The sequence below is a fragment of the Triticum aestivum genome, chromosome 7A (genome assembly GCF_018294505.1).
Source record: "Triticum aestivum cultivar Chinese Spring chromosome 7A, IWGSC CS RefSeq v2.1, whole genome shotgun sequence".
In the NCBI taxonomy this organism is placed as follows: domain Eukaryota; kingdom Viridiplantae; phylum Streptophyta; class Magnoliopsida; order Poales; family Poaceae; genus Triticum; species Triticum aestivum.
In genome coordinates this window covers 614,141,091-614,166,566 of record NC_057812.1, presented here as the reverse complement: position 1 = coordinate 614,166,566, position 25,476 = coordinate 614,141,091, and the positions used below count along the sequence as shown (strand labels likewise).

The 25,476-nt window shown below is 43.8% G+C and overlaps 5 protein-coding genes and 1 long non-coding RNA gene across 8 annotated transcripts; 2 read left to right on the top strand and 4 right to left on the bottom strand.

Moving 5' to 3' along the window:
- The first annotated feature begins 23 nt into the window (after positions 1–23).
- Positions 24–4,858, top strand: LOC123148636 (beta-carotene isomerase D27, chloroplastic). The gene is made up of 7 exons (XM_044568110.1): positions 24–404; positions 1,846–1,985; positions 2,143–2,235; positions 2,687–2,748; positions 3,317–3,423; positions 4,562–4,651; positions 4,735–4,858. The coding sequence occupies exons 1-7, from the start codon at positions 95–97 to the stop codon at positions 4,767–4,769; spliced, it is 837 nt and encodes a 278-aa protein (XP_044424045.1). The 5' UTR covers positions 24–94; the 3' UTR covers positions 4,770–4,858.
- LOC123148635 (pentatricopeptide repeat-containing protein At4g13650) lies at positions 2,008–11,206 on the bottom strand. Of its 3 annotated transcripts, XM_044568108.1 has the most exons (4): positions 9,136–11,206; positions 6,821–6,900; positions 3,256–3,459; positions 2,008–2,506 (listed from the first exon to the last, which is right to left on the bottom strand). In XM_044568108.1, the coding sequence occupies exon 1, from the start codon at positions 11,181–11,183 to the stop codon at positions 9,159–9,161; it is 2,025 nt and encodes a 674-aa protein (XP_044424043.1). In that variant the 5' UTR covers positions 11,184–11,206; the 3' UTR covers positions 2,008–2,506; positions 3,256–3,459; positions 6,821–6,900; positions 9,136–9,158. The 3 variants fall into 3 exon arrangements, with proteins under 3 accessions (XP_044424043.1, XP_044424042.1, XP_044424044.1); XM_044568107.1 differs by having other exon boundaries at positions 2,008–3,459; XM_044568109.1 differs by having other exon boundaries at positions 2,008–3,454.
- Positions 11,207–13,127: 1,921 nt separating this feature from the next.
- LOC123148633 (uncharacterized) lies at positions 13,128–14,031 on the bottom strand. The gene has a single exon (XM_044568106.1). The coding sequence runs from the start codon at positions 13,913–13,915 to the stop codon at positions 13,289–13,291; it is 627 nt and encodes a 208-aa protein (XP_044424041.1). The 5' UTR covers positions 13,916–14,031; the 3' UTR covers positions 13,128–13,288.
- Positions 14,032–14,135: 104 nt separating this feature from the next.
- On the bottom strand, positions 14,136–17,191 carry LOC123148632 (probable cation transporter HKT9). Its single transcript, XM_044568105.1, has 3 exons — positions 15,339–17,191; positions 15,029–15,259; positions 14,136–14,924 (listed from the first exon to the last, which is right to left on the bottom strand). The coding sequence occupies exons 1-3, from the start codon at positions 16,445–16,447 to the stop codon at positions 14,738–14,740; spliced, it is 1,527 nt and encodes a 508-aa protein (XP_044424040.1). The 5' UTR covers positions 16,448–17,191; the 3' UTR covers positions 14,136–14,737.
- Positions 17,192–17,205: 14 nt separating this feature from the next.
- Positions 17,206–23,039, top strand: LOC123148634 (uncharacterized). Its single transcript, XR_006474020.1, has 6 exons — positions 17,206–18,202; positions 18,300–19,082; positions 20,047–20,254; positions 20,363–21,479; positions 22,402–22,602; positions 22,684–23,039. It is a non-coding gene; the product is annotated as an uncharacterized lncRNA (long non-coding RNA).
- LOC123148631 (cation transporter HKT1) lies at positions 19,336–21,620 on the bottom strand. Its single transcript, XM_044568104.1, has 3 exons — positions 20,332–21,620; positions 19,977–20,204; positions 19,336–19,712 (listed from the first exon to the last, which is right to left on the bottom strand). Exons 1-3 carry the CDS (start codon positions 21,534–21,536, stop codon positions 19,511–19,513), a joined length of 1,635 nt encoding a protein of 544 aa, XP_044424039.1. The 5' UTR covers positions 21,537–21,620; the 3' UTR covers positions 19,336–19,510.
- Positions 23,040–25,476: the final 2,437 nt, after the last annotated feature.

Genomic DNA, 25,476 nt, shown 5'->3' with positions numbered 1-25,476 from the left:
TCTTCCTCTTCTCCCACTCTACAAATATAACCCTCCCCCTCCCTCTCTCTCTCTCACACACACAAACACACTCATAGCTAGACAGGCCATAAACATGGAGGCCACCGCACTTGTGCTCCTCCCTCACAGCCACAGTGGCCTCACGGCCAGAGCACCGCCTTGCGTGGGTGGAAGCTCCGCGATGAAGAGGAGCTACGTGAGGAGGATCAAGCGGAGCTCCACGGTGCGAGGGGTCATGGCGAGGCCACAAGAGGCGACGCTAGCTCGGGTCCCGGCGCCGGCGCCAACAAGGCCGGTGAGAGAGACGGCCGCGGCCACGACGACGACGAAGACGGTGTACCACGACACCTGGTTCGACAACCTGGCCATCGGCTACCTCTCCCGGAAACTTCAAGAAGCTTCTGGTTCGTGCTCGTATACACATATTTGCCAGCTTTGGGAATGGAATGATCCATCCTTCATGTCGTTTTACCCTACCCATGTGAGTTTCTGCTGCATGTGAAGAGACATAGTTTCATTATAGCGAATAAACCAGTGTTACTTTTAGCTTTCATTAATGTTAACGGAGCCCTATTCTGATGATAACCAAAGCCGCCACGGTTTCTTCTTTCTTGGCTCGCCCTCACGATCTTTGCCTCGACTAGGAAGATGGCCGCCCGTGTGGCTCAGACATTTGTGTCCCACGCGGCCACACGTATTTGTGGAAGGTCTTTTTCTTTTTCAGATGGGAGGTGGTCGGATCTAGGGAGTATATAAAAGTCGCTAGGTCGACAAAAGAAAAGTTCGTGGTTAAGTTGGGAAAAAAAATGATCGTAAAAAAATGTCGAATTAAAAATGAGTAATTTGAGGTTAGATGCTTCACAAGAATAAAATGGGCATTTCCCAGATGCTTCTTTTCGTCGTTAGCTGATGGCCTTGCCTCCTGACGGGTGCTACTATGGTCCATTTTTGTCAGCATAGGCCGATTAATTTAACTTAGTTAGCCAATAGTTGATGATTAATCAACGTTGATCACGTAATGCCATGCTTGGCTTGGTGCTTTCGTCCGTACGTGGCACGGCAAATTTTCTACCATTGCGGTATGTATATCTGTATATGTACAATCATATATATAAATATTAACGGAATAGCTTCGTTTTTTGGCCAAGAAGCCATATGTGGTAGTATTATGCATCTCCGTTTATGTCGCCCGGCTGGGTAGGACTTAGGCCCCACATCACCACATGCATGTATATATAATGTGAGAGAAGAAAATTCACTCGAGATTAGTGATGACAGGATAAAAGGAAAAATATCAGACGATCAAACCAATTTCATAATATGTTGAAGAGCTTAGCTACGCGATCGAGCCAGTAGCATATATACTTGCAAAACAAGCGCAAGTGCGTATCAGCATATATAGCCAGGCAACTACGAGTGGCCATAACTTGCCGATCGTATAACAATAAGAATGTGAGGCGCACACTCTAGGAATCTTTCAGTGGTGAGCCTGTCCTTTTTGTTCTTCTTCTTCTTCACACGATACTACCTAGTGGTAATGGAGAAGTCAAACATCATGTAGCCTCTAGGAGTTAGCCACTTAGTTAGTGTGTCTACTATGTGGCAGCTGTAAATTCCTTCTGGCACTGATCAGATTTTTCGACCCGAATTACATCCCGTATCTATGACGTACCCCTGTTTGATTTTTATATTTTTTTCCCCCTCTAGACTAGAGTAAAGCGTCGGTGTTAGTCTGCTGTTGTGCACTATAGTTTTCTACAGTAATACAGTTTATTTAGATGTGGTGCAAATTAAGGATGGTCAACACTTGCTGTCTGGCCTGAACATATCATGCATGTATGACAGGGATAAAGAACGGAAAACATGGCTACCAAGGATTAATAGAGGCCGCTGTGGCAATCTCCAGAATCTTCAGGCTCGACACGCAGTGCGAGGTTGTGGCCGGCGCTCTCGAACGAGCAATGCCAAGCTACATCGTCACAATGGCAAGTACACGCCCCAGCCCCATGCATAATTAACTTTATAACCGTATTCAGCAGGCTATGTCATCCCACCAGTGTTTTTCTCAATAAAAACAAAATTACAAAAAAAATGCCTCTACTTTTTACCTGGATTTGGTTTGACAGAACTCTGTTTGGGCAGATAAAGGTGATGATGCCACCTTCAAAATTTTCCAGGGAGTACTTTGCTGCCTTCACCACCATATTCTTCCCTTGGCTGGTTGGACCATGTGAGGTACTATATCAACAGATTTTCTCTCGATGACATGTTCTTGCTCCATGTACTCCCTCCGTCCCAAAATTATTGTCTTAGATTTGTCTAGATACAGATGTATCTAATACTAAAACGTGACTTGATACATCCGTATCTAGACAAATCTAAGACAAGAATTTTGGGACGGAGGGAGTAGTAAATATGTAATATCAGTTCATAATATAAGTAGCCTGCCCTCAATGAGGGCATCATCATTCAAAGAAAGACTCCATGCTAGTGCTTCTGGTGAGCCCTGCCCAAAATGAACCGATATAAAGCCACATGCCAAGTTGATAAATATTGCAAAAGTGGTCGGAATATACAAGACATTTATAGTACATATATTAATATTTCTTTAATGCAGTCCCACATGGAATACACTCCCCACTTTGGATAAGTTTTCTGAGTGATCATTATTATGTCATTGAACAAGGTCAGGGAATCTGAGGTCGATGGAACGAGAGAGAAGAATGTGGTGTACATCCCCAAATGCAGGTAACTCAATCATAACCGAGGAACTGTTCCGCTGAACAGCTAATGCTAAGGAAAATAAATGCAAGAAAACAAATTGTGGAATGAGTTAAACTAGGTTGAATATAAGGTGTCCCAAATATATTGGTCCAAACGGTTGCTCTAAGCATTCATAGGTGCAAAAACAATTAACTTATTTTGATATAAACAGTGCATGATTCTTCACCCATTGATTGAATGAATTTATTGCAGTATGTCCATCTTATAAGTAAATCCACTTGAAAGAAAAGGCAAGAAAGTACTAAGGCTGACATGCCACTTGTACTGTCCATGTCGCAATTGTGGCAGACTGATGTTCCTACTCACACTCCACAAACTGCCTATGCGAATAGATGAAAAATATCTTCTGAAAATAAGAAATGAAAAGTAAGAGGCCAATGCAACATACCAATACTACCCATGCTTGAGACACTATCCCAATTAACACCGACATAAGGAAAATATTTACTAAGGTGCAGAGTGCAGACATACCAACAAATCTTGACATAAGTGGTGCTTATCTGTCTTAATTTGTTATCTTACTCGGCGACAGGTTTCTGGAAAGCACCAACTGTGTCGGTATGTGCACCAACCTTTGCAAGATCCCATCCCAGAAGTTTATGCAAGATTCGCTCGGAGTTTCTGTGTACATGTCACCCAGTAAGCTTCCTTTGCTCTGATCCACGATAGGCTATCCTGAACAGTGAGTATATTAGTGGGTACGCAACAACTGAAATATAATCGGTTCGAATACAAGTGAAATGATAAAATTAATATTCCGGCCCTCTGAGCAAGAGATTAATGGATTATCACTTAAGATATTGAAACCTGAAAGTGTATCTGAACTACCCTGGTCAGTGACCAAATTATAATGCAAGTGTAACAGTATACTACTAATGTTGACTTCAGTGAACTTAGAATGACATCTTTCCACTTTAAGTAGTGCTATAATAGGTCCCTAGCCACCCAAATGTTTAGACTAGCCCTTGAAGGGAAATGTTAACTCAAAGCATCCATGATATCAAGATTCTCATATGAATAATACAGAACTCGATACTTATAAGACCTTGCCATCTATACCTAGGTTCTTTACCTTTTTTTGGTTATGGGAACCACAGGCCACCATTTGAGGAACAAAGAGGGTTGGAGTGGGACCAACGTGTTTGCAGGTCACACATTAATTGCAAGTGTTGGACAGAAATAGGGCTAGAGGAAGGGGGGCTGGCAGACAAGTTGTACTGTCTATTCCAACTGTTCCACAACCCAGGACTAGACAAACACAGTATAGGCACCTTCGCTTTAAAGTGCAGGGCCATCATGTTTCAAATATCAGAGCAATATGGTTCAGTCTCACTTATGAGAAGCACTTGCGAGTGTTGGTTCTTCCAGGGTGATTCGCTGTATATTTCAGCTGCAACAATCATTATTTCTAGGTCATACGATGTTGATATTTTACGACGGCAGTCCACCCAACTAGGATCAACTTGAGTTGGGATATGCAAGGCATGATTCTCCTTTTGTGCTTTAAAGTACATAGCTCCAGGGGCAGCCAGTGAATGTTGCTTACTGCCACTACAAAAGTGCTAATTGTCTTACCCCTTGGGGCTTCACTCCTGTATATTACAATGGAGCGCTTCCAACTCCATGTCTGATGCCCACAAAACCAAATAATCTATTCTTTCTTTATCTACTTTCTTTTATTTGGAATAAGTTCAAACAAGCCTTTAAGGACGTTACTAGTTAATTAAGAGGAAATAGAATATTACGTACTTATGTCAATCATATTGTTGCTATTCAGATTTTGAAGACATGAGCTGCGAGATGATCTTTGGACAGCAACCTCCTGAAGATGACCCAGCACTGAAGCAGCCCTGCTTCAGCACAAAATGTATGGAAGTCCCCAAATGAGACATTCAACATACTCAACAAATATTCTTCTTTAAGTTCTTATGCTTTTTGACTTTTATGCAGGTATCGCGAAGCAGGACTATGGTGTGAGTTGCTAGCATACTTGATCAGATAGAAATCATTAATGATTAAACACTCATGAAATATCAGTGAAATGCCCACAGCTCCATAGTTGTATTTTTCTTGAGAAACTTGCAGAAGGCATTTTTAATACATTCACTATTACGTCAAATTGTTACCCAGAGTGGTCTAAGATGAAATGAAGAGCAGCGGAAATCATCATATCACTCAGAGCAAGAAATATGTAACATACTAACATCACTTGGTGGATCATGTTGTATACTTATAGGATGCGTATAGCTGTTCGGTAAACACTTACCTGGTGATGTGCGTCCACATCAAGTACGGACCAGTAACAGAAGAAATTAGTTCAGATCGTTGGTTCAATCTTTGTAAGAACAAGACAAAGTCTGCTCGGACTGTGAAGGTTAAACGAGTGTAATCATCTGAGCTCTGGCAAAGCAATCCAAGACGAGACAATCCAGGACAAGGCTACAATTTGGTAGATGGCAAGAGCAAAATGATCGAGGGAGTTGTGTGCATCACTGAAAGCGCAAGTTTCAACATGAAGGCCTTCATAATACTACTCCATTTTGCTGTTTCTTTAGTTTCTTGTAGTTTACTAGCTTATCTCGTCTATCTGGCACAAAGTCTCTTGTTCACAACCTTGTAAAATTTCAAGCCATCTTAATAGGAATCTATTACAATTCTCAGCTAAGGTTTGGTGTTTCAGAATAGGTTATTGGCTTTATCTTTTAGTTTCATATATTATTTGATCTCTGTTTTGAAGAGCAGCATATCTTATCTCTTACATAATCGAATTTGTTAGAGGCTTTATGTGAAGACAGGACCTCATACATTTAGGTCCAGCAAGAAATAAATAGAGAAGTGCGCCCAAACCTTGCAGGACTCAGAGCCCTGCGTTACGGCGATGGAAGAGCCTAGTCACACGATCGATTGAGGACGAGCTCTCCAACTACCCTCTTGTGCACCAACACAAAAAGAAGGGCAACGCGGAAAGCAAGCTTTATTTCGGGGATGTGAAGGTTATCTATCTTACTTGATACAACTCCGTTATTATTCAGAAATTTCTTGTTTCTGTCAGTAGTCTGGAGTTAATTACGTTTTTTACACTGTTCACTCACTCATACACATGCTCAGATCACACCTGCACAGAGTGTAGCTAGAGGCAAAAAATAACATGAGGGCATCACTTTGCACTTATTGTGATACATTTTAGCCCAGAGCTTCTGACAGTACATTATGCAATCACATAAGATCTTTTACCAGTTAATTACATACTACCTCCGTCCGGGTTTATTAGTCCCCTTGGTATTTTGGGTCCATAATTTTACTAATGAAATATAAGTTATACTCCCTCCATTCCTAAATATAAGTCTTTTTAGAGATTCTAATATGAACTACATACGGAGCAAAATGAGTGAATCTACACTCTAAACAGCGTCTATATACATCCATATGCAGTCCATATTAAAATCTCTAAAAAGACCTACATTTAGGAACGGAGGGAGTATTATGCAAAAATAGTATCATTGGAAAGTACTTTCAAATATGAACTAACAATATAACTTTAATGACATATCACTTATATTTTGCTGGTCAAATATACGGTCAAAGTATGACCCAAAATACAATGGTGACTAATAAACCCAGACGGAAGTAGTACTAGAACAGGATATTACGTCTACTTGGCAGAAAGTGCACAACATTTTCTGAATATACGAAGTTGGCAGTGGCATATATCTAAGGGAGTACCTAGAACTCATCTAGATGAGACGTAATTTGGTCTCATTCACCTGGAAAACAAGAACGGATACAACCCACGTCAGCACACACGCATCTTATAGCACCACATCCAATGGCTATAAAAGGTGAATGAGACCAAATTAAATCTCATCTAGATGAGTTCTAGCAAAACTGTATATCTAATTAATACATCAATCTCATACGTCTAAGTATCTTCTGGTATTTTGTAAAACAATCAGCCAAAAACTGGATCACACTTACAAACTCTAATATCTATTAAGGGAAATAAGTGTCTCAGAAAGGAGGGAAAATAGTTCAGCACCTTGCTAGATTGTGGGGCATATCTCCAGAGAAGTTGTTCTTGGTCCGAGAAAAAGGAAAAAGGGTTTCCACATCCTGATTCTGGAAACATTGGTAAATAAATCATGACTGACTTGACCAAAAAAGTAAAAAGTATCACAGCTTCAACATTATTACAGAAAAGAATAGTTAGGATCTACCAGCCTGAAGATGCCACTTTCTGGGACCTAGTGCACTTACAGAATATATTCACATAAAAAATTCATACAACACAACAAAGTCAAGACAAGGATAATCATCATTCAGCACTACCGACATGGCAAGCACTATTACCATGTTTTGGCTGCTGAGTTATTTCTGTGGCTTGCTTTGATAATTCTATTGGCGTTGAAACTGACACTACTCAGAACAGTTCCTGATCCCTCACTGAATGTGCCACACAATAATATGTATTTTTTATAATAACTACCAAATGAAAAACATTATCTCTTTCCCTGACACTTATTTTCCTTCAGAAGCATATAAACTTGTATGGTTACAGTAGTGCTAGTACCGCAAATGGTGCACATAGAAATTTAACATTAAGAGATGTACACTCATGTTTCTATTTATTAATATTGAATGTCACTAGAGATGCAAATAAAAAATGTTAGCATTAAAAAAGGTCCCCGGTTTCCTAATTTAAATAGTCCACAAAAGATAAATCTCCAAAAAAAATTGAGATTTAAGTTTAATGAGGGGATAAAATCATATCTCAAAGTCTGTTCTCGACATGCAGATACGGACATATGGTCACTACTCCCTCCGTCCCGAATTAGTTATCTTAGATTTGTCTAGATACAGATGTATCTAGAGTAAGACACATTTTAGTGTTAGGTACATCCGTATCTAGACAAATCTAAGACAACTAATTTGGAATGGAGGTAATAACCAGTTGCAATTTAAGAGACATGAAAGGACAGAAACCCAATAGTTCATCTTTTCATGGTATCCAGCTAAGAGATTCTAAATTGAATTTGATATCATGATACAATATGTCTGCAACTTAAAAGAATGCCATGAGCCCAAAAGGCATAAGCTCCAGAACTCCATATAGTTCCATTTCTAAATTCCTTTTCAATAGCACTGAAGGATTGTGAAATAGAATGCTAATACCAATCTTTCATTCACAGAGGTAGCTGCACAAAATTTCCTACCGAAGGGACTAAGATAGAACATCTAGCAACTCACATAGAGACGTGTGCATTCCAGTTACTTTAAAGGACAGACCCAGTGCTAATAGCTCCCACACCAGGGGGGTCTGGGGAAGGATTATACGAGGCAAGCCTTACCCCTGCACAATGCAATGCAGAGAGGCCGTGTCGGAACCAGGACCTCTTGGCACAAGTGGGGAGTACTTCACCACTGCGCCAGGCCTGTCCTTCGTGCATTCCAGTTACTTGAGAAATAAAAATAGAACAGGAAATGCCAAAGTGCAAATAAACAATAATCCCCTCATAAATCACATAAATCACTACTCCTATAAAGACGTCAATCAGTGGTGGCGGTTAATCACCTTCTGGCTCCTTTCTGCTGTGAGCCGTTAATCTATTGCAAACGTCTGAGATGGTGGTCATGCTTGCCACCAAAGTTGGAATAAAAGCAATATGTTGGGTCGTCTAACTTGATTCATCCATAGCAACGCATAGGTATTTACCTAGTATTGAAAATATTATATCTTGAGATTTTAGCATTACGACCAATCCCCCCCTTGAGTTTTTGTCCTTCAAACCACTTTTCACACTGAGTATCTTCAAAATATCACACCTGGACTAACTATTAACACTCAACACATGGTTTAGTCATGCATTTGATGCTTTTCGAGAAAATGCAAAAACGTTTGCGTTGCATTTCATTGAAAAGGAAGGGTTAATCTTATGGTCACACTCCAAGGTTTTGTTGGGTTCACAACTTATAGTTCTATCAGAGGATGCATTTGTGAATTGTAATTAAAATATAATTGAAAATCTCATGCTCAAATAGCAGTTCCAGAGTGTTGAAGCAAAGGTGCATGGCCTAACTGGTGTCACGTCAGTAGTATTTTCCACGTGTACAAATAACTGTGCTTATGGTCGGTGGTTTGAACACGAAAGTAAAACTCAACAAGGCAAAGAGCTGTAAGTTGGATGACTTGAGTATTGGTTATGCTAAAAGAACTATGAAACGTTACCATTGAATGGTAAGAATATTATACATCTAGACAATAATATCAGAGCCTGCTTTAGAACTGAGAACATGATAGATGAAATATAAACAGAGGTGAGAAAAGAGGACGATTTAACCATATTTGAGTCATACCATCCAGCATGTATTTGCAACATTTAGCCACCTTCAGTCCAGCTGCAGCCTGGTTTCGAGTCTAGCCCTCTTGACAATGATAGTCTAAGGATATTATCAGCACTATCCCTTCTCCCAAGCGAGACATAAATATCAGCAAGCATTTTATAGTTGGCCCGATTTTCTGGATCTAGGGACAAGAGATGTCTGGCAGCTGCTTCTCCAATCACCAAATTCCCAGATAAACGGGAAGCACTTAGCAATATCCCCCATAATATATGATTGTCTACACGTTCAGAAATAGTACTTTTTATCAGGTCATATGCATCAGCCAAGCGTCCAGTACGACAGAGCATATCAACAACACATGAAATATGCTCAACATCCGGCTCAAGACCATATTGCTCTTCCATGAACTTGAGCAAGTCCATTCCCTCTTCAACAAGACCTGTGTTCCTACATGCAGACAGCACGGCAAGAAAGGTGTAGCGATTCGGTTTCACTTCTGCTTTCTTCATCAGCTCAAAAAGCTGGACAACTTCAGCAGCATGTCCATTCCAGGCATATACCTGAATCATAGAAGTCCAAGAGATTACATCCTTGTCCACAATCCCACTAAAGGTGTCAAATGAATGTCTAAGATCCCCGCATCGACCATACATGGTGATGAGTGAATTAGCAATTGCCCTTTCACTCTGGAAACCTCTTTTAACGATCTGACCATGTGCTTCCATCCCCTTCTTCAGTGATGGAATCGAAGAAATCATAGGTAGGATCTCCAAGAATGTGACAGCATCTGGATCAATGCCTACCCTTTGCATTTCCACTGCAAATCCTATTGCCTTTCCCACTTCCCCAATAACTCCACAGCCTTTGATCATGGCATTCCATGCAACTATGTCATCTCTCATTGCTGCAACTCCATGTAGAAGAGCAATTGAAGAATCTAACTGTCCACACCTTGCATACATATATATCAGTGCAGTTACCAAAGATGGATCTCTATTGAATTCACTAGAATCAGCCAGCACATAGCTTTGTTCAATCCATCTTCCTTGTTCCCACTGCCCCAGCTCAGCACAGGCCGCAATGACATTAAGCAAGATGGACCTAGTGGCCGACACAGTCGAATTTGACAGCATCCAGTGGAAGAGGTTAAGAGCAGAATTGGGTCGTCCATTCCGAACAAGCCCACCAATCATCGTACTCCAAGTGATGGAATCTTTCTCCTCCATCTGACGAAACAACATCACAGCCTCCCTCAAACAGCCGGAGTAAAGATAAAGCTCCAGGAGAGAGTTGCAAACACAGACGTTAAGCTGGAAACCAGACCTAATCACAGCAGCATGCATCATATAGCAGACCTTCCAAGAACCATAGCTTGCAAACCCGGAAACCAAGCTCACCAGTGTCGCCTCAGTCGGAGACACTCCATCCACCATCCTCATCCTTACAAATAACCTGAGAGCCTCTCCCATGCAATTCGCACGGGCATAGCCAGCAATGAGGGCATTCCACACCACATCATCGCGGTGCGGCATTTCATCAAACACGTTGAGAGCGGCCTCCATGTCACCTGCTTCAGAATGCATTACGACCAGCGCCGTCCCGACCAGGAGGTCGGTCGAAAGCCCTCTGGAGCACGCTTCGCTCCCGATACGCCGGCCGAGCTCAAACTCCGACGCGCGAGCGCACGCCATCACGGCGAGGTGGTACGTGTGGCGGTCGGGCGGGCACGCCATCTCTCGGAAGACACCGACCGCCAGGCGGGGGAGGCCGAGAGCGAGGTACCCGCGGATCATGGCGTTGTAGAGGAGGGGCTTAGGCGGCGGCGCCGAGACGGGGAGCGATGCTGCCCGGGGCCGGGGAACAGCGTCGAACGCCCTGCGCGCGGCATTGGCGGCGCCGAGGCGGAAGTAGCGAGATACGAGGAGGGAGACGACGTAGCCGTTGCTGGCGAGACCCGACACTACGGCGAGGGCGTGGGGGCGGCGCACGTCGCCGGCGGTGGAGATGGAAGCGGCGAGGGCCTCTTTGAGCGCTTGGTAATGGTAAGTCGCGACGGGCATGTCTTGACAGGAAAGAAAGCAGGGGGAATACTTTCTTAGTGTCAGGGGAATGCTTATACTTTCTTAATATTTTAATTTATTGAGAAGATCATATTTCTTCCAGGAGAATACTTGTATACATGTTTCTAGTGTAATAAGGGGAATATTTAGACAAGTACTGCCGTGGGAGTTGGAAATGTGGTAACAAAAGTTTACTTTGGGGCTTCGGTGAAGGCATGGCAGTCGGAAACATGGTCATTCCAAGGAAGCAACTGGGTAAAGAAAAAAAAAGTGAAGCATAGATGTGCTACGCGGTGGAGCACATGTGTGTTTTTCGCAAAACACATGTGTGCCCCGGCAGGTGAGGCAAGGGTATGATTCATCGTGAGCGCAAAGTATGTTTCCCAGTGAAGCACAAGCTTCATGACGGAGCACAATCGTGCTCCTTTTGGTTCGGTGAAGCATATCAAACTGAAAAAAAAAACAATAGTGTAATCTTTTTTTTCTTTCGCCCCACGTTAGATGCAGAGCGCCTTGAAGATCGGCCTCGATGCGTGATGTCTGCATCATCTTGACTCTTCAAGCTATGCTAAGACGAGGGTAAGCACTTACATACAACCCCTTTATTAGTACACAAGTTGCAAACAAAGAATCGATCACCCCAGGATCGAAAAAACATGTACTCCCTCCGGTCCTTTTTAGTTCGCATATAAGATTTGACTGAAGTCAAGCCTTGTAAAATTTGACCAACTTTATAGAAAAAAGTACCAACATTCACAATCTGAAATCAATATCAATAGATGTGTCATGACTTAAAATTTCATATTGTATAACTTTAGCATGGCAGATGTTGATATTTTTTCATATAAATATGACCAAACTTTATGAAGTTTGACTTTAAAGAATTTTAATATGCAGAGTAAAAAGAACTGAAGGGAGTACAAAACAGAGCTAATCTTTCCATTTCCCAGCATGTCAAAATGCACACTCTTGGTTTCTCTTCGAGAGGAAGCCAAGAAGCTGTAGATGATGTTGAAGGTATGGAGGAAGAGGACAACCTACAACACATGTGAATGTTGTCAACGTTTTTTGTTGTAATTGAGTTGATTTTGAATAGACCTCTGCAGTGTGAATTAATTGATGTAACAAGCAGTGGATGTATGCAAATTGATAAGTGAATTAATTGAAGTAAACGTCATTCATGTCAACTATTTATTTTCTCTGCATTGTGACTTTAAATTTATCCGATATTGGCACCAATTGAATTGAAGAAAATTTGCAGCAGTTGAAAAATTCAGACAACAAGTACACTTTGAGCTATTGGCAAACAATATAGCATGATGTGTGCATCAGGAGTTCATGACACGTTCTTTTTCCTCCCTTCCTGTTGCGACAAATAAATTATGCATTGTTAAGTTGTATTTTTTTGTCGTTAGGTGGTATATGGATCTAGATGTAATTTTTACTATTTGTGGTATTTGTTGTACTGTCATGATTGAAGATGAATAGATTGAAAGTTTTTCTGCAATTTTTTTTGTAAACTTTCCTCTGGGCAGCATACGTATGTTCTTCACCTGACAAAACAAAAAATAGTAACTTGGAATAGTTCAAGCACAAAAGCAATCTTCTTGGAGGGATCGTGTGCCTGCTTTTATTCATGGAAATATTTTTAACAGGAGGGACACATGCATCAGATGAAATCATAGGAAGAGATCGAGTGGCAGATGCTTGCACAAATCAGATCCAATGCTATTGCATAAAACAAATCCCTTGCCTTAATGGATCAATTGTGATCATAAATTACACTCATTAATGGTATGATTCTAAAAATAATTAGTGATAAAATTCAGAATCTCACTCGCACTACTGGAAAACATGTCAGTGCAATACTCCTAGACACTTGCAACCAGACTACATAGCTGACAACTTGTTACTACTTATCTATTCATTTGTTTCTCTGCCTTTTCTGCTTTGCTCGGCTAAGTAAGACCACCACTGCAGAGTACTTCCTCTGCTTTGCTCTGCTAAGTTAGAGTATCAGACTGCACGCCGGAAGAACTTTCTTCTTCTCTTCCTCCTCGGACCACTTCACTTGAGCACACGTCCGTGGATATGCTACGCATGCATCACTTGTACGTCTCCATGTCCCGTCGACGAGCCATCGCAATGAGCTGAGCTTGAGCACGCCATGCTTCTTGTCTTGCTTCCAGCAGCTCATGCGGGGACTTGGTCACGTCGGAGGGGTCGATGTAAGGGTCGTTGAACTGCACGGTGTCCACCATCCGCTCCACCTTCCGCCGGGCCTCTGCTCTGCTGCGCTCGATGTCACGCCGGCAGCTGGCCTCTTCTTCGGCGGCGGCAGGGCGAGCCCAAGCCTTGGCGAGGCGAGCATTCTCGATCAGTTCGCGCATGTTGATCGGCGGCTTCGGTTGCGTCGCGCTCGCCGGAGATTCGGCGACCTGGTTCTTGGGACTTTTCGGACCCTTGCCGCTGGTGGGACACGGAAGGTTGATCTCGGCGGCGACCGCGACGCGGAGCTCGCCGCCGGGGCAGACTCCGCGTACGCGCTTCGCCGGCGGCTGCGGCTGCGATCCGTCGCGCACGGACATGGGACGCTTCGGCCTCTTGGCAGCGGCGGGGTTCGCCATCAGGGCAGGGTTCACGCGCACACGGGAAGAGCACGAGTGAAGGTCGGCGGCGGCGGCGCTACGGCGCGGGGGCAGAGACGGCGGGAGCACCGTGGTGCCGCCCATGGTCGCGGCCGTGGAATCGCGAGAGCAACAGATCAGACGCAGCGGGAGGGAGCAAGAGGACGCGGATCGTGATCCTGGGGCAAGAAGGCGAGCTCGCCGGATCGGAGGTCGGGAAGCGGGAGGGGCAAGAAAGGGTTGGAACCGGTGGTGTGGCGGCAAAGGAGTAGTAAACCGGATTCTCGATGGGGATTGAATCCGAGTTGGGCCCTGAGACGCGCTGTTGGGAACGCGCTTCGATTTTCTGCGATTTCGTCCAACAACAATTCGAACGGGCTAAGCTTCTCCAAACTCAAAGCCCAAATTAAAATCTCGAAAGCCCGTCGCGGCCCAAACCGGACACACGGCCGCCGCAGCAGAGATGGCCGCCGGAGTCAACGCCGATGGTCCTGATCCGGCCGGCACACCAGCCTCCGCCCCCAGCCGCTGAAGACGGCGCCGACTCCGAGGACCACGTGGGCTGCGGCGACAAGCCCCGGTGGCATTCTCAGCCGTGGCCGGCGACGGGAGCCACCTCGAGCCGTTCGCTGGGAGCATGCCCGCTGCGGGAGGCGAAGGGAGAGCTCCGGCGTGTTGCGGGGCACCGGCAGCGATGTTACACGGCCTCGAGCTCGGAGGTAGCCCGCCGCTCGGTAACCTCCACCACCCTGTAACTGTAAGCGCCTGTATTTGTGGCTTTTGTATTTTGTGTACAGACTACAGAAGCATACATAATTGCACATACAGAAGCATTATTCAGGACCAATTTCTTGCGAATTTACACCAGGATTGAAGAGCACAACGAGGAAAAATGGCCGGGCAATCCGATGGCGTTGGCGCAACGGACTAGCTCCTCTGCCTGTGGAAGCATTTGAGCCTCCCGTAGAGCATCACCAGGACAAGAACCACCTTCCCCTGGTCGCTCCACCACCCGGAGAAGCTGTAGGGCATGTCCTGGCAGACGCTCTGCTTCTCCGCGTGCGGCAGCCTCGCGCAGCTGTAACCGGTGGACAGTCCTACGTTCCTGTACGCGCTGCACGCACGCGTGGAAATCGATTCAGTCACAACACAAGCAGTTCCTGAAGAATTATGAGAGCACTAAAGTTTCAGAAGATTTTCATATGTTCGGCTAGTTACCTTATGACCTCGAAGATCATGTTGAATGTGGAGAAATTGAGGGGGTCGGCGGAGAGCGATCTCCTCTCGGTGATGCAGGCCAGCATTATCAGCACTGCGGTGCAGGCTAGTGGTGAAAACAGCATTTTATTCAGCGACATTCTTCTCTTGTTTGCCCCATCCTTGTGTTCTGTGATGCCCCTCTCGGCACCTTCATGCAGTGAGAGAAATGATGTCGAGGCCGGGATGCACCTGAAAATGCACAGATACTTGTTGATTGTTCTTGTGGTTGTTTGCCTGCCAACAAGAACTTTGACTGCGCGGAACTTACATCATGGCGATGAATAGTATTAAAACCGCAGGAGCGACGAGGGAGCAGTCAATGGAATTCTCCCCTGCCTGCCTTGTGTTCACCGCCATGAACAATGCGTTGGTGATCTTCTGATTGGGGGTCAGCCCCGCAAACACTGCGGATTCCCAGTTCAAGCAGCAGAAAAACGTGACGGCCACGGCTATGAGAGCAGCGACCGATGCTGCAAGGAATACTGTCTGCTTGTTAGGCAGCAAGTGGTTAGAACCCAAGGCCTTTGTGTTGTTCATCATGAACTCCAACTCTTCAGGTTTAGCTCTGGTTATTCTTAGTCCTCTCAGTGCCCATATCATCAGCCTCAGAAACACAGGAAGCAGGGTGTTGCCTGCAAGAATCTGGCCAGTGAGTAGCAGGAGGAGGCCCTGGTTTGAGGAAAAAACCGCCATGCTCTCGTTCGTCGGAATCAGCCCTCCGTTGGTGAAAGAAGAGACGGTGACTGATATCGAGAAGAGCATGGTATTGATACTTTTCCTTGTTAGCACATCTCTTGCAGTTGAAACATGTGCTACGTACAAGAACACCAATAGAGAACCTACAAGAAGAATCAAGACCATGTATGCCAACAGCACAAATCCTATGTATTTGCGGCAACTCTTCTTGAGGCTAGTGGTATTAATTGATGGTGTTGCCGGGATTGCCTCTTCTATCTGCGACTCATCTTGCACGGTAACCGATGTAACTCTACTATCTTCAGGGTCATGCTTGTTTTGCTTGCTCAACTCATGAATATGGCCAAGCAGGGAAACAAACATCTCACTTCCTAACAACATCAAGAGAGTTAGGATAACTACTTGAGAGGTAGAAAGATCCTCCATTTTGATGGTAGCTAATCCTGTAACTGTGACTGCAGATGTCGAAAGGAAAAATATATCGACATAGCGAGGACTGTAGTTAGGGTTGCTTGGCTTCAGGGCCATCAAGGCAGCAAAGCCAAGTACATCAATGACAACAAAATAGGACAAGTGAATCAAAAGTGGGCTAAGATGGAAAGCAATGAACTGAAAAATGAACACAGATGAATTGCTGATATGCCTTGCCGAACTAAGAAAAGTATGCAGCCGGACAGGCATTGGAGTTAGATAGATGGCAGTGTGCCTCTATATCTTTGATGTATGTGCCTTGATTCAGCAGGCAACTATAAGTACAAGTGAGCAATGGAAGTATATATACAGCCCGGTCAAAGTTAGTGGACAAGCAGACATGGACAATGCGGTTTGAGATGCCTTCCATATTTTCCTTTGGAAAAAAAGATACCTTTCAGAACTTAATGCTATGCATGCGGGCGTGCAGATCGAGCTTAGAAAAAGAACAGTTTGAATGCGTGGTAAATTTTTGTCCCACCATTTGCCAATTGTCATCTTTCTAACGGCAACCATGACCAGCTCACCAGAGTAGGCAAGTGAAAGTGTTGTTTACATAGAAGGCAATTTGCCAATTGCCATGCCACTAAGGCAACCTTGATCGGGTGGTGTAACAGCTCGTATGTTCTGGTTGTGGAATTTCCTGGAAGCTATGCTAAACTTTTTTTGGATGGATGTAAGAGCACCTCTGAATTTCGCGTTGTAAAGTGCAAACAAGAATGTGCATAGAGCGATTTTGGTACTTTGCCTTTGGCTCTTTCCTTGAAGATGTCCAGCAATAATGAGTCAGAAAGCGATTGCAGCTGCTATGCTACAAGGACATAGAGCATGTTTAGCTGTAATGGAACTCATGGCTAGGAAGTATTCTATGCCATGCTTCAAGGGAAATGTACAGACACAAGTGGACAAGAACCTTTCTCAGTTAGTCCCTTTGTAGTCAGTTCCCTGCTGACCATGGTACATCACAAATCCAGGATACAGTTACATCTTGATTGGTCCTAAGCTGAGGAGGTAAGATGAGTCCCGAGGTTATTTTAGTGCATGCGGCTAGGATTTCTCTACTCAAATTGGTGCTCAAATGGAGAGTGTTGCTTGATTGGCATCTTGAGGTAAAACCTGTAAATGTTACTGACTGAAGATGCTAATGGATTCACCTCACTTTGGAAGAGGACCCCAGAGAAGGTTCACTGAACTCAATAGCTTACCCCTTTGCATGATTTGGCGTTTGTTGTGACTTTGGCTTATATGATGGCCTTTCGTGTTCTGTTTGTACAATTATTTCTTCAAGTGAATCATTTGTGCGGTACTCAGACTGGATAGCGCCTCAACAAAATATACCGAGGTATTGTTCATTATTTCCATGCAGACTTTAGGCTTCGATTCCATAATCAACTAACCTTTGTTCAAAGCCATCAAGGAAACAAAACCAAGTACGTCGATGAAAAAAAATTAGGACAAGTAAATCAAAAGCAAGCTAAGATCGAAAGCAATGGACTGAAAAATAAACACAGATGAGCTGATGATATGCAGCTGGCTAGGCATTGGAGTTAAATGGAGTGGTTCGAGCTCTTTATAGTGTATGTGCCTGGCATTTACAAGTGAAATTTTACCAATGGAGTATTGGAGTATATCATCAGTTCTTAAATTTTAATCTTCAGAAAAAGATACATTTCAGAATTTAATGTTATGTCTTAGGAGCATGCACCAACATGCTCAAATGCACGGTAAAGCAGCATAGAAAGAACAGTTTGCATGTGTACTAAAATTTTCTCTCACCATTTGCCAATTGTCATTTTTCGGGTAACCATGACCACGTCACCAGATTAGCCAAGTGAAGGCTTTGCTTCCAGACGAAGACAAATTGCCAACTGCCATCCCGCCAAGAGCAACCTCGACCAGGTCACCAGAGTAGACAAGTGAAAGTGTTACTTACATATATGTAGAGAAATAATGGCACAACATCTAGTAAGTGCTACTGGTAGTGGAGTTTCCAAAAAGTTATGCCAAACTTTTATTTAATATTTAAATCGATATAAGAGCATCTCTGAATTTCACAATGCAGAAAAAAAAAAGAATTTCACAATGCAAACAAGAATGTGCAGAAGATGATTATGGAACTCTGCAGTTGGTTCTTCCCTTGAAGATGCCCAGCAGTGATGGTCAGAAAAGCGATTGTGGTGCTATAAAATAAGATGATGACACGCTGCATGTTTAGCTGTGACCGAACTCATGGCCAGGAAGTGTTCTAATGCCATGCTTCAAGGGGCATGCATAGGCCACCAGTGGACAGGAAACTTCCCTCAGTTAGTCACTTTCTAGTCTGTTGCTTGCTAGCCATGGTACATCATAAATGAGGCATGCCGTTGTTACGTCTTGATTGATCCTGAGCTGAAGAGGTAAGATGAGTCCAAAGGCTATTCTTGCGGATACGACTGGGACTTCTAATAGGGCCGACATACTCAAATGATATTTTTTCGGATGGAAAGTCATTGCTCACTGAAAATCGAGGTAAACCTGTTATTGTTATTGATATGAAGATGCTAACGAGTAGTTACTTTGGAAGAAGACACCAGACAAGGTTCAGTGAACTCAATAACCCGCAACTGAATGGCTCTATCGCTTTGCATGATTTGTGTGTTCGCTATGACTTTGCCTTCCCTGGTGGCCTTCCGTGATCTGCGTGTACAATTATTTCTTCGCATGAATTGATCATCACATGTTCACGTCCCGAAGCAATTATGCGTTAGTGCAAAACTCAGACGTGTTAGCTGGATCTTCATGCTTGCTCTGCCTGTTGACTAGAATTGTGGAACACCTTTTGAAGATCTCAACAAAATATACCAAGGTATTGCTCATTATTTTAATTCAAACTTCAGGCTTTGAGTTTCGATAATTAAGTAACTTTTTTCTAGTTTCTCCCGGAACTTCTGTGTAGTATGTACTACAATGATAGAGCAACATTAGCTGTGCTTATAAATAGGGTGTCAAGGCCCACAAGTTTTTTCTATATTGTAAATTGTGTGAAGTAATAGTGTAATACTAACCCTGCCCTAACAATAAGAATAAGAATTCAATTGTCTTTCCGCTGCAACTCTACGGAACACACGTCAAGATGCCACACGTTGATAGATAATTTCCATTGCATGCCCAACATCCACCAACATATTTTTTTTCATCCATTGATCCAGCTAGAAACCTGATTCATCTTGCAAGTACGCGACAGTTATACCAGTTTGGCACACTTGCCTTTGCAATTAGTCTTGGCCAACTGTATCATACTTTCCAGGATTTACCCGTGGACACCGCGAACACCTTAAGCCTTCCATAGAGCATGACCAAGACTAGCAGAAACTTTCCTCCGTCACTCCACCATCCAGAAAAGCTGTATGGCATGTCCTGGCAGATGATCTCTGGGTGCAGCTGATGCAGCCTAGAACAACTGTAACCAGTGGATAGCCCAACGTTGCCGTATGCACTGCAAAACAAAGCATACAAAATTAATTTCCTTATTACTGAAATGCATTCACGAGTTAGATTTTGCCATCTAAGTTAGTTTAGTGCCGTGTTTAGCTCTTGCAGACACAAAGTGCTCTGTTTATGAATTAACTTCATTCTTATGTTATGCTGCAATTGCCATTTATGTCTAGTCTACGGTACCGTTGCCTTGCTAACTTTTCTCCATCTTTAGTTAGGGAGAGTGATGTAAGGTTTTTTTTTATCACATGAAAGAATAACACACCTGATGACCTCAAATATCATGTTCAAGGTGGAGAAGTTGAGTGGATCGCTTCTGAGCCTTCTCCTTTCAGTGATGCAGGCAACTATCACAAAGATGATGTTACACCCGAGCGGTGAGAATGCCAAATTCTGCACCAACGACCCTCTCTTGCCTTTCCCTTTCGTGTTCTCATTGGTGGTTTTAGTGTCTCCACTGGGTGGTGCAAATGTTGCTGATGATGGCAAATACCTGAGACCAAGAAGTAAATTACCGCACATGAATTTGAGATTCCAAAGCCAGTAAGTTGTACCTACTTATCAAATGATTCGAAATGAAACATCAAATTAAATGAAGTGCCATGCAGTAATGAACTTACATCATGCCGATGAATAATACTACAATGGCAGGGGACATGAGCGAGCAGTCAATGGAATTCTCCCCAGAGTGCCTCGCATTCACCACCATGAAGAATGCATTGACTGTCTTCTGATAAGAGCCGAGCCCATCAAACACTGAAGAGTTCCAGTCAACAGAGCAAAACAGCGTGACCCCAGCTGCTACAATGCCGATGACCGTCGAGGAGAGAAACACAGTCGGCAACCTAGGAAGCAAATTAGCAAAATGCACTTCCTCGGGGTTCTTGGTCATGAGCCTCAGCTCCTTCACCTTTGTGAGCTTCCCCAGGAACCATACCAGTAGCCTCAGGAAGAGAGGGAATAATGTGTTGCCTGCGAGCATCTGGCCACTGAGCAGCAACAAGAGGCCTGAATTCTTTGAGAAGATGACCATGTTCTCATTTGTGGGCACGAGTCCTGCATTCGCACAGGAGGCGACGGTGACTGATAGTGAGAAGAGCACGATGTTGATCCCTTTCTTGTTCAGTGGGGCACTTGCAGTTGGCACATGAGTTATATACAGAAAAACCAGCACAAAACCCAAGACATGGATCACGGCGAAGTACCCAAAGACCACATATCCTAAGCACTTGACAGACCTACTCCTCTTCAACTCTGTACATTTCTTTGGTGGAATTGCATGAGAAGCGTCTTCAAGCTGCGACTCATCACATAGTGCCATGCTGTTGGCCAAGTCTAGCACTTCAAGCTCGACCGGAACTGAGCTGATCTTCACGCTCGGAAGATCTTGCATGTCTTGATGGTTCACTCTAAGCATGAGGCCTAAGAGTGAAACAAAGATCTCCCCTCCTACAAGCATGAGCAGTGTTAGGACCACAATCTGAGAGCTCGAGAGGTCCTCCATCTTGACGGTGCTGAGGCCAGAAACTGTTAGAGCAGAGGTTGACAAGTACAACATGTCAATATAAGGAGGGCTGAACTCAGGATTGCTTGGTTTCAGCGATATCAAGAGGACTGAACCAAGTATAGCAATGGCAAGGAAGTAGGACAGTTGGATCCAGAATGGATGAACATGCAATGCGACGAATCGATAGATGAAAACTATCGAATCAACGACATATCTACTGATACGGCTGAAGCTATGCAGCTTGATATGGATGAAATCCTGGTAAAATCTTTTCACCCGATCCATGGTGCTATGTACGAGTGTGAGAAACAAATGCATATGTCTGTGACAAGATAGGTCTCATACTGGTGCTACTTATATGTGTGCAGTGCATCATTGGCTTGGTACCATGAGCAGCTCAATCTAGTCCTAAGATTCTAGTTCTGGTTTAAATAATAATCATAGGTCGGCAAGCCCACTACAATCATTTTATTCTCAATCAATCAATACTATATTATTTCTTTGAGGTCTTTTCCAAGATAAACATTGTCACTCACAATCATACACTTAATTATGTGTGCCTTCATTCACAATAATGCATTCTTGTTTATTGGAGGTTGACGAAGCGTAATATCCACTAGCATTTCGAGTATGTCCCATGTGCAACTGCAGGAGTGTGTGGCCATACAGACCAATCAGGAGGAAGAACCTTCAATAATTGCAGGTAGTCTGTCCGTAGTCAGACTACGTCGTGCATGCCCCATGTTAGCAACTTCATGGTGTAGCAGACTAGGATCAAAGCATCTTCCATTTGCTTGGTCAAAGAGTGTAGGATATAGTAGAAGGATACATGCCAAGTTGCTGCTTTGCATAATTTGCACTAGGGTGTTCTTTCAGTTGAGCTCAGGGCAGCCGGCCGGTGAGTGATTCGTACGGTGCACATGCGTGTCCGCCTTCAATTCGCCGCTGCCAGGTCTCAGAAAATGTATCCATTGAGGCCCTTTTTATTTCTCTATTTTGGATATCACCACGCTCTGTAGTGCTCTGCTTTCAGTTTCTTGTATCAAACTGTGATGGTGGTTTTGGGTGTTGGTTTAGTAAGTTGCTTGAGATGGTTGCACATGTTTATTCGACTATTTCACGACATTACGACTTGAGCCTCCCTCTGCCAAGTTTTCTGTTAATTTTTTCTTCTTGGACGCAGATCCTGCAGGTACTGCACATGTTCTCAGGAAATTGTTCTGAAGTTGGATTGGTGATCATGCTGAGTGAAAAATCTCATTCTTCAGTTTATTCTATGATGGCGCTGATAAGTGCAGCTGTGGAAGGTTGCACTTGCATCCCACAGTACTTGGTATACCAGTCCTCAATCAAGTTGCTGTTGTTCATAGCAACACTCAGGAAGGTTAGGTTACATGGTACTGTATGAGCAGCGTAGCTTTTTTGTTACGTTACATTTCAACGAACGATTACATTTAAAAAGCAGGGCTGAACTCAGGACTGCTTGGTTTCAGCGGCATCAAGAAGACTGAACCAAGTATAGCAATGGCAAGGAAGTAGGACAGTTGGATCCAGAAGGGATGAACCGACGAACCGATAGATAAAAACTATCGATATCGACGACATATCTACTGATGCGACCGAAGCTATGCAGCCTGATATGGATGAAGTCCTGGTAAAATCTTTTCAACCTTATGTGGATGCTGCCTGGTGGCTTTATTAATTTAAAGCCGGACGCTTCTAGCATCTTCGTTCCAAAAAAAAAAACTTTTCACCCGACCCATGATATGGTATGAGTGTGAGAAACAAATGCATACATCTGTGATAAAAACAGGCCTCATACTGGTGCTACTTATATGTGTGGACTGCGTCATTAGCTTGGTATCATGAGGAGAGCAATTTAATCCTATGATTCTTGTTCTGATTTAAAAATTAATCGTAGGACGACACGTCCTCTGCAATCATGATTATTCTCAATCAATCCATAGCATGTTATTTCTTTGAGGTATTTTCCTAGGAAACCATTGTTACTCACAATCATACATTTAACTGTGTGTGCCTTGATTCACAATAATCAGAATAATGTGTTGACATTTATTGGATGTTGACGAAATGTATTATCCACTAGCATTTCGGGTATGTCCCATGTGCAACTGCAGGAGTGTGTGGCCATACAGACCAATCAGGAGGGAGAACCTTCAATAATTGCAGGTAATCTGTCCTTAGTCAGACTACGTCGTGCATGCTCCATCATGCTGTAGTAGACTAGGATCAAAGCATCTTCTGTTTGCTGGTCAAAGAGAGTAGGAGATAGGAGTACAGGCTAAGTTGCTTCCTTGCATAATTTGCACTCGAGTGTTCTTTTGAGCCAAGGGCAGGCGGTCGGTGAAGGATTGGTACGGCGCTGCCTGGTCTCGGAAATATGTATCCATTGAGGCCCTTTTTATTTCTCTATTATTGGATACCACCATGCTCTGTAGTGCTCTCTTTTCAGTTTCTCATATCAAACTGTTAGGGCGTGTTTGGTTGCCGTTGTCAACAGTTCCTGCATCGCATGCACTTCTCAACCCAGTCTGGTTGAGTAAAAACAGGCCTAATACGCCATATGCAACTTGATTGGTTGCCTGCATCCCTAGTCCCTGCATTAGGTAATACGCAAGTGCACTTTGTTTAGTTGGCTGCATTGGCCCTAGCGGCACATGAACATGGCGTTTGGTTGCATACGGCATACATGTTGTGCTTACCCTATACCCTAGTTGGTGAGCTTACCCACAATGATCACACCTAGCACACGAACGCTACAACACAGCAATGGTGACGAACTGGGCGAAGATGATGAAGTTCTTCAGCTTTAGGCCGAACTGACGATCCACCTTAGCAGCTTCCACTTTGACAGCTCCAACCTTGGCACTGTCGACACCGCTGCCTCCGTGCTTTCGCACCCAGGCGAAGTAAGCTTGTTCTGCTGCCTGCTTAGTCTTGAACACTCTATAGTTGCTCCTGCTATACGATGCCACTTGTGCATTGGCTTCTTCCCATGAACTATAAACCTCTGGAACCTCACCAATGAACACGGCATACCACTTGCCCTAGCAATGCACAAGAGCAAGAGTTGAAGCAGCAAATCAATGGAGCACACAAGTAGCAAGCAAAGTAGCACACAAACAACAATAGAGCAGAAGAGAAGAAGTAAAGCACGCATGATCATACGACATAGCAAGTTCTTCCTAGCACTACCTTGGTGTTGACCTACCACCACATCCAAAAGAGGGTGTCGTCCTACCACCGCAAGTTCACCGTCACCGTGAGGGGTTAGTATATACCACCTCACCAAAATATACAGACCATCAAATAGTTTCTGAGCCCTAGCTACACAAAATGTACGTCATCATCATTGCCACCACCACCATCGCCGTCGGGATCATGCACGCTGATACGTCTCCAACGTATCTATAATTTTTGATTGTTCCATGCTATATTATATTCTGTTTTGGACATTATTGGGCTTTATTATACACTTTTATATTATTTTTGAGACTAACCTATTAACCGGAGGCCCAGCCCAGAATTGCTGTTTTTTACCTATTTTAGGGTTTCGCAGAAAAAGAATATCAAACAGAGTCCAAACAGAATGAAACCTTCGGGAACGTGATTTTCGAAATGAACATGATCCAGAGGACTTGGAGCCTACGTCAAGACATCAACCAGGAGGCCACGAGGTAGGGGGCGCGCCTACCCCCCTGGGCGCGCCCTCCACCCTCGTGCCCCCCCTGTTGCTCCATCGACGTACTCCTTCCTCCTATATATACCTACGTACCCCCAAACTACTAGATACAGAGCCAAAACCCTAATTCCACCGCTGTAACTTTCTGTATCCACGAGATCCCATCTTGGGGCCTGTTCCGGAGCTCCGCCGGAGGGGGCATCGACCACGGAGGGCTTCTACATCAACACCATAACCGTTCCGCTGAAGTGTGAGTAGTTTACCTCAGACCTACAGGTCCATAGTTATTAGCTAGATGGCTTCTTCTCTCTTTTTGGATCTCAATACAAAGTTCTCCCCCTCTCTTGTGGAGATCTATTCGATGTTATCTTCTTTTGCGGTGTGTTTGTTGAGACCGATGAATTGTGGGTTTATGATCAAGTTTATCTATGAACAATATTTGAATCTTCTCTGAATTCTTTTATGTATGATTGGTTATCTTTGCAAGTCTCTTCGAATTACCAGTTTGGTTTGGCCTACTAGACTGATCTTTCTTGCAATGGGAGAAGTGCTTAG

What these genes read in the sequence shown, in the direction of transcription:
- LOC123148636 (XM_044568110.1), top strand. Translation starts at nt 95, where the DNA reads ATGGAGGCCACCGCACTTGTGCTCCTCCCTCACAGCCACAGTGGCCTC. An exon ending in CAAGCTACATCGTCACAATG is followed by an intron (nt 1,986 to 2,142) that starts GCAAGTACACGC and finishes CTGTTTGGGCAG; the next exon opens with ATAAAGGTGATGATGCCACC. An exon ending in TTCTGTGTACATGTCACCCA is followed by an intron (nt 3,424 to 4,561) that starts GTAAGCTTCCTT and finishes GTTGCTATTCAG; the next exon opens with ATTTTGAAGACATGAGCTGC.
- LOC123148635 (XM_044568107.1), bottom strand. Translation starts at nt 11,183, where the DNA reads ATGCCCGTCGCGACTTACCATTACCAAGCGCTCAAAGAGGCCCTCGCC.
- LOC123148633 (XM_044568106.1), bottom strand. Translation starts at nt 13,915, where the DNA reads ATGGGCGGCACCACGGTGCTCCCGCCGTCTCTGCCCCCGCGCCGTAGC.
- LOC123148632 (XM_044568105.1), bottom strand. Translation starts at nt 16,447, where the DNA reads ATGCCTGTCCGGCTGCATACTTTTCTTAGTTCGGCAAGGCATATCAGC. An exon ending in ATACTATTCATCGCCATGAT is followed by an intron (nt 15,260 to 15,338) that starts GTAAGTTCCGCG and finishes GTGCATTTTCAG; the next exon opens with GTGCATCCCGGCCTCGACAT. An exon ending in ATGATCTTCGAGGTCATAAG is followed by an intron (nt 14,925 to 15,028) that starts GTAACTAGCCGA and finishes GCGTGCGTGCAG; the next exon opens with CGCGTACAGGAACGTAGGAC.
- LOC123148631 (XM_044568104.1), bottom strand. Translation starts at nt 21,536, where the DNA reads ATGCATTTGTTTCTCACACTCGTACATAGCACCATGGATCGGGTGAAA. An exon ending in GTATTATTCATCGGCATGAT is followed by an intron (nt 20,205 to 20,331) that starts GTAAGTTCATTA and finishes TCTTGGTCTCAG; the next exon opens with GTATTTGCCATCATCAGCAA. An exon ending in ATGATATTTGAGGTCATCAG is followed by an intron (nt 19,713 to 19,976) that starts GTGTGTTATTCT and finishes TTTGTTTTGCAG; the next exon opens with TGCATACGGCAACGTTGGGC.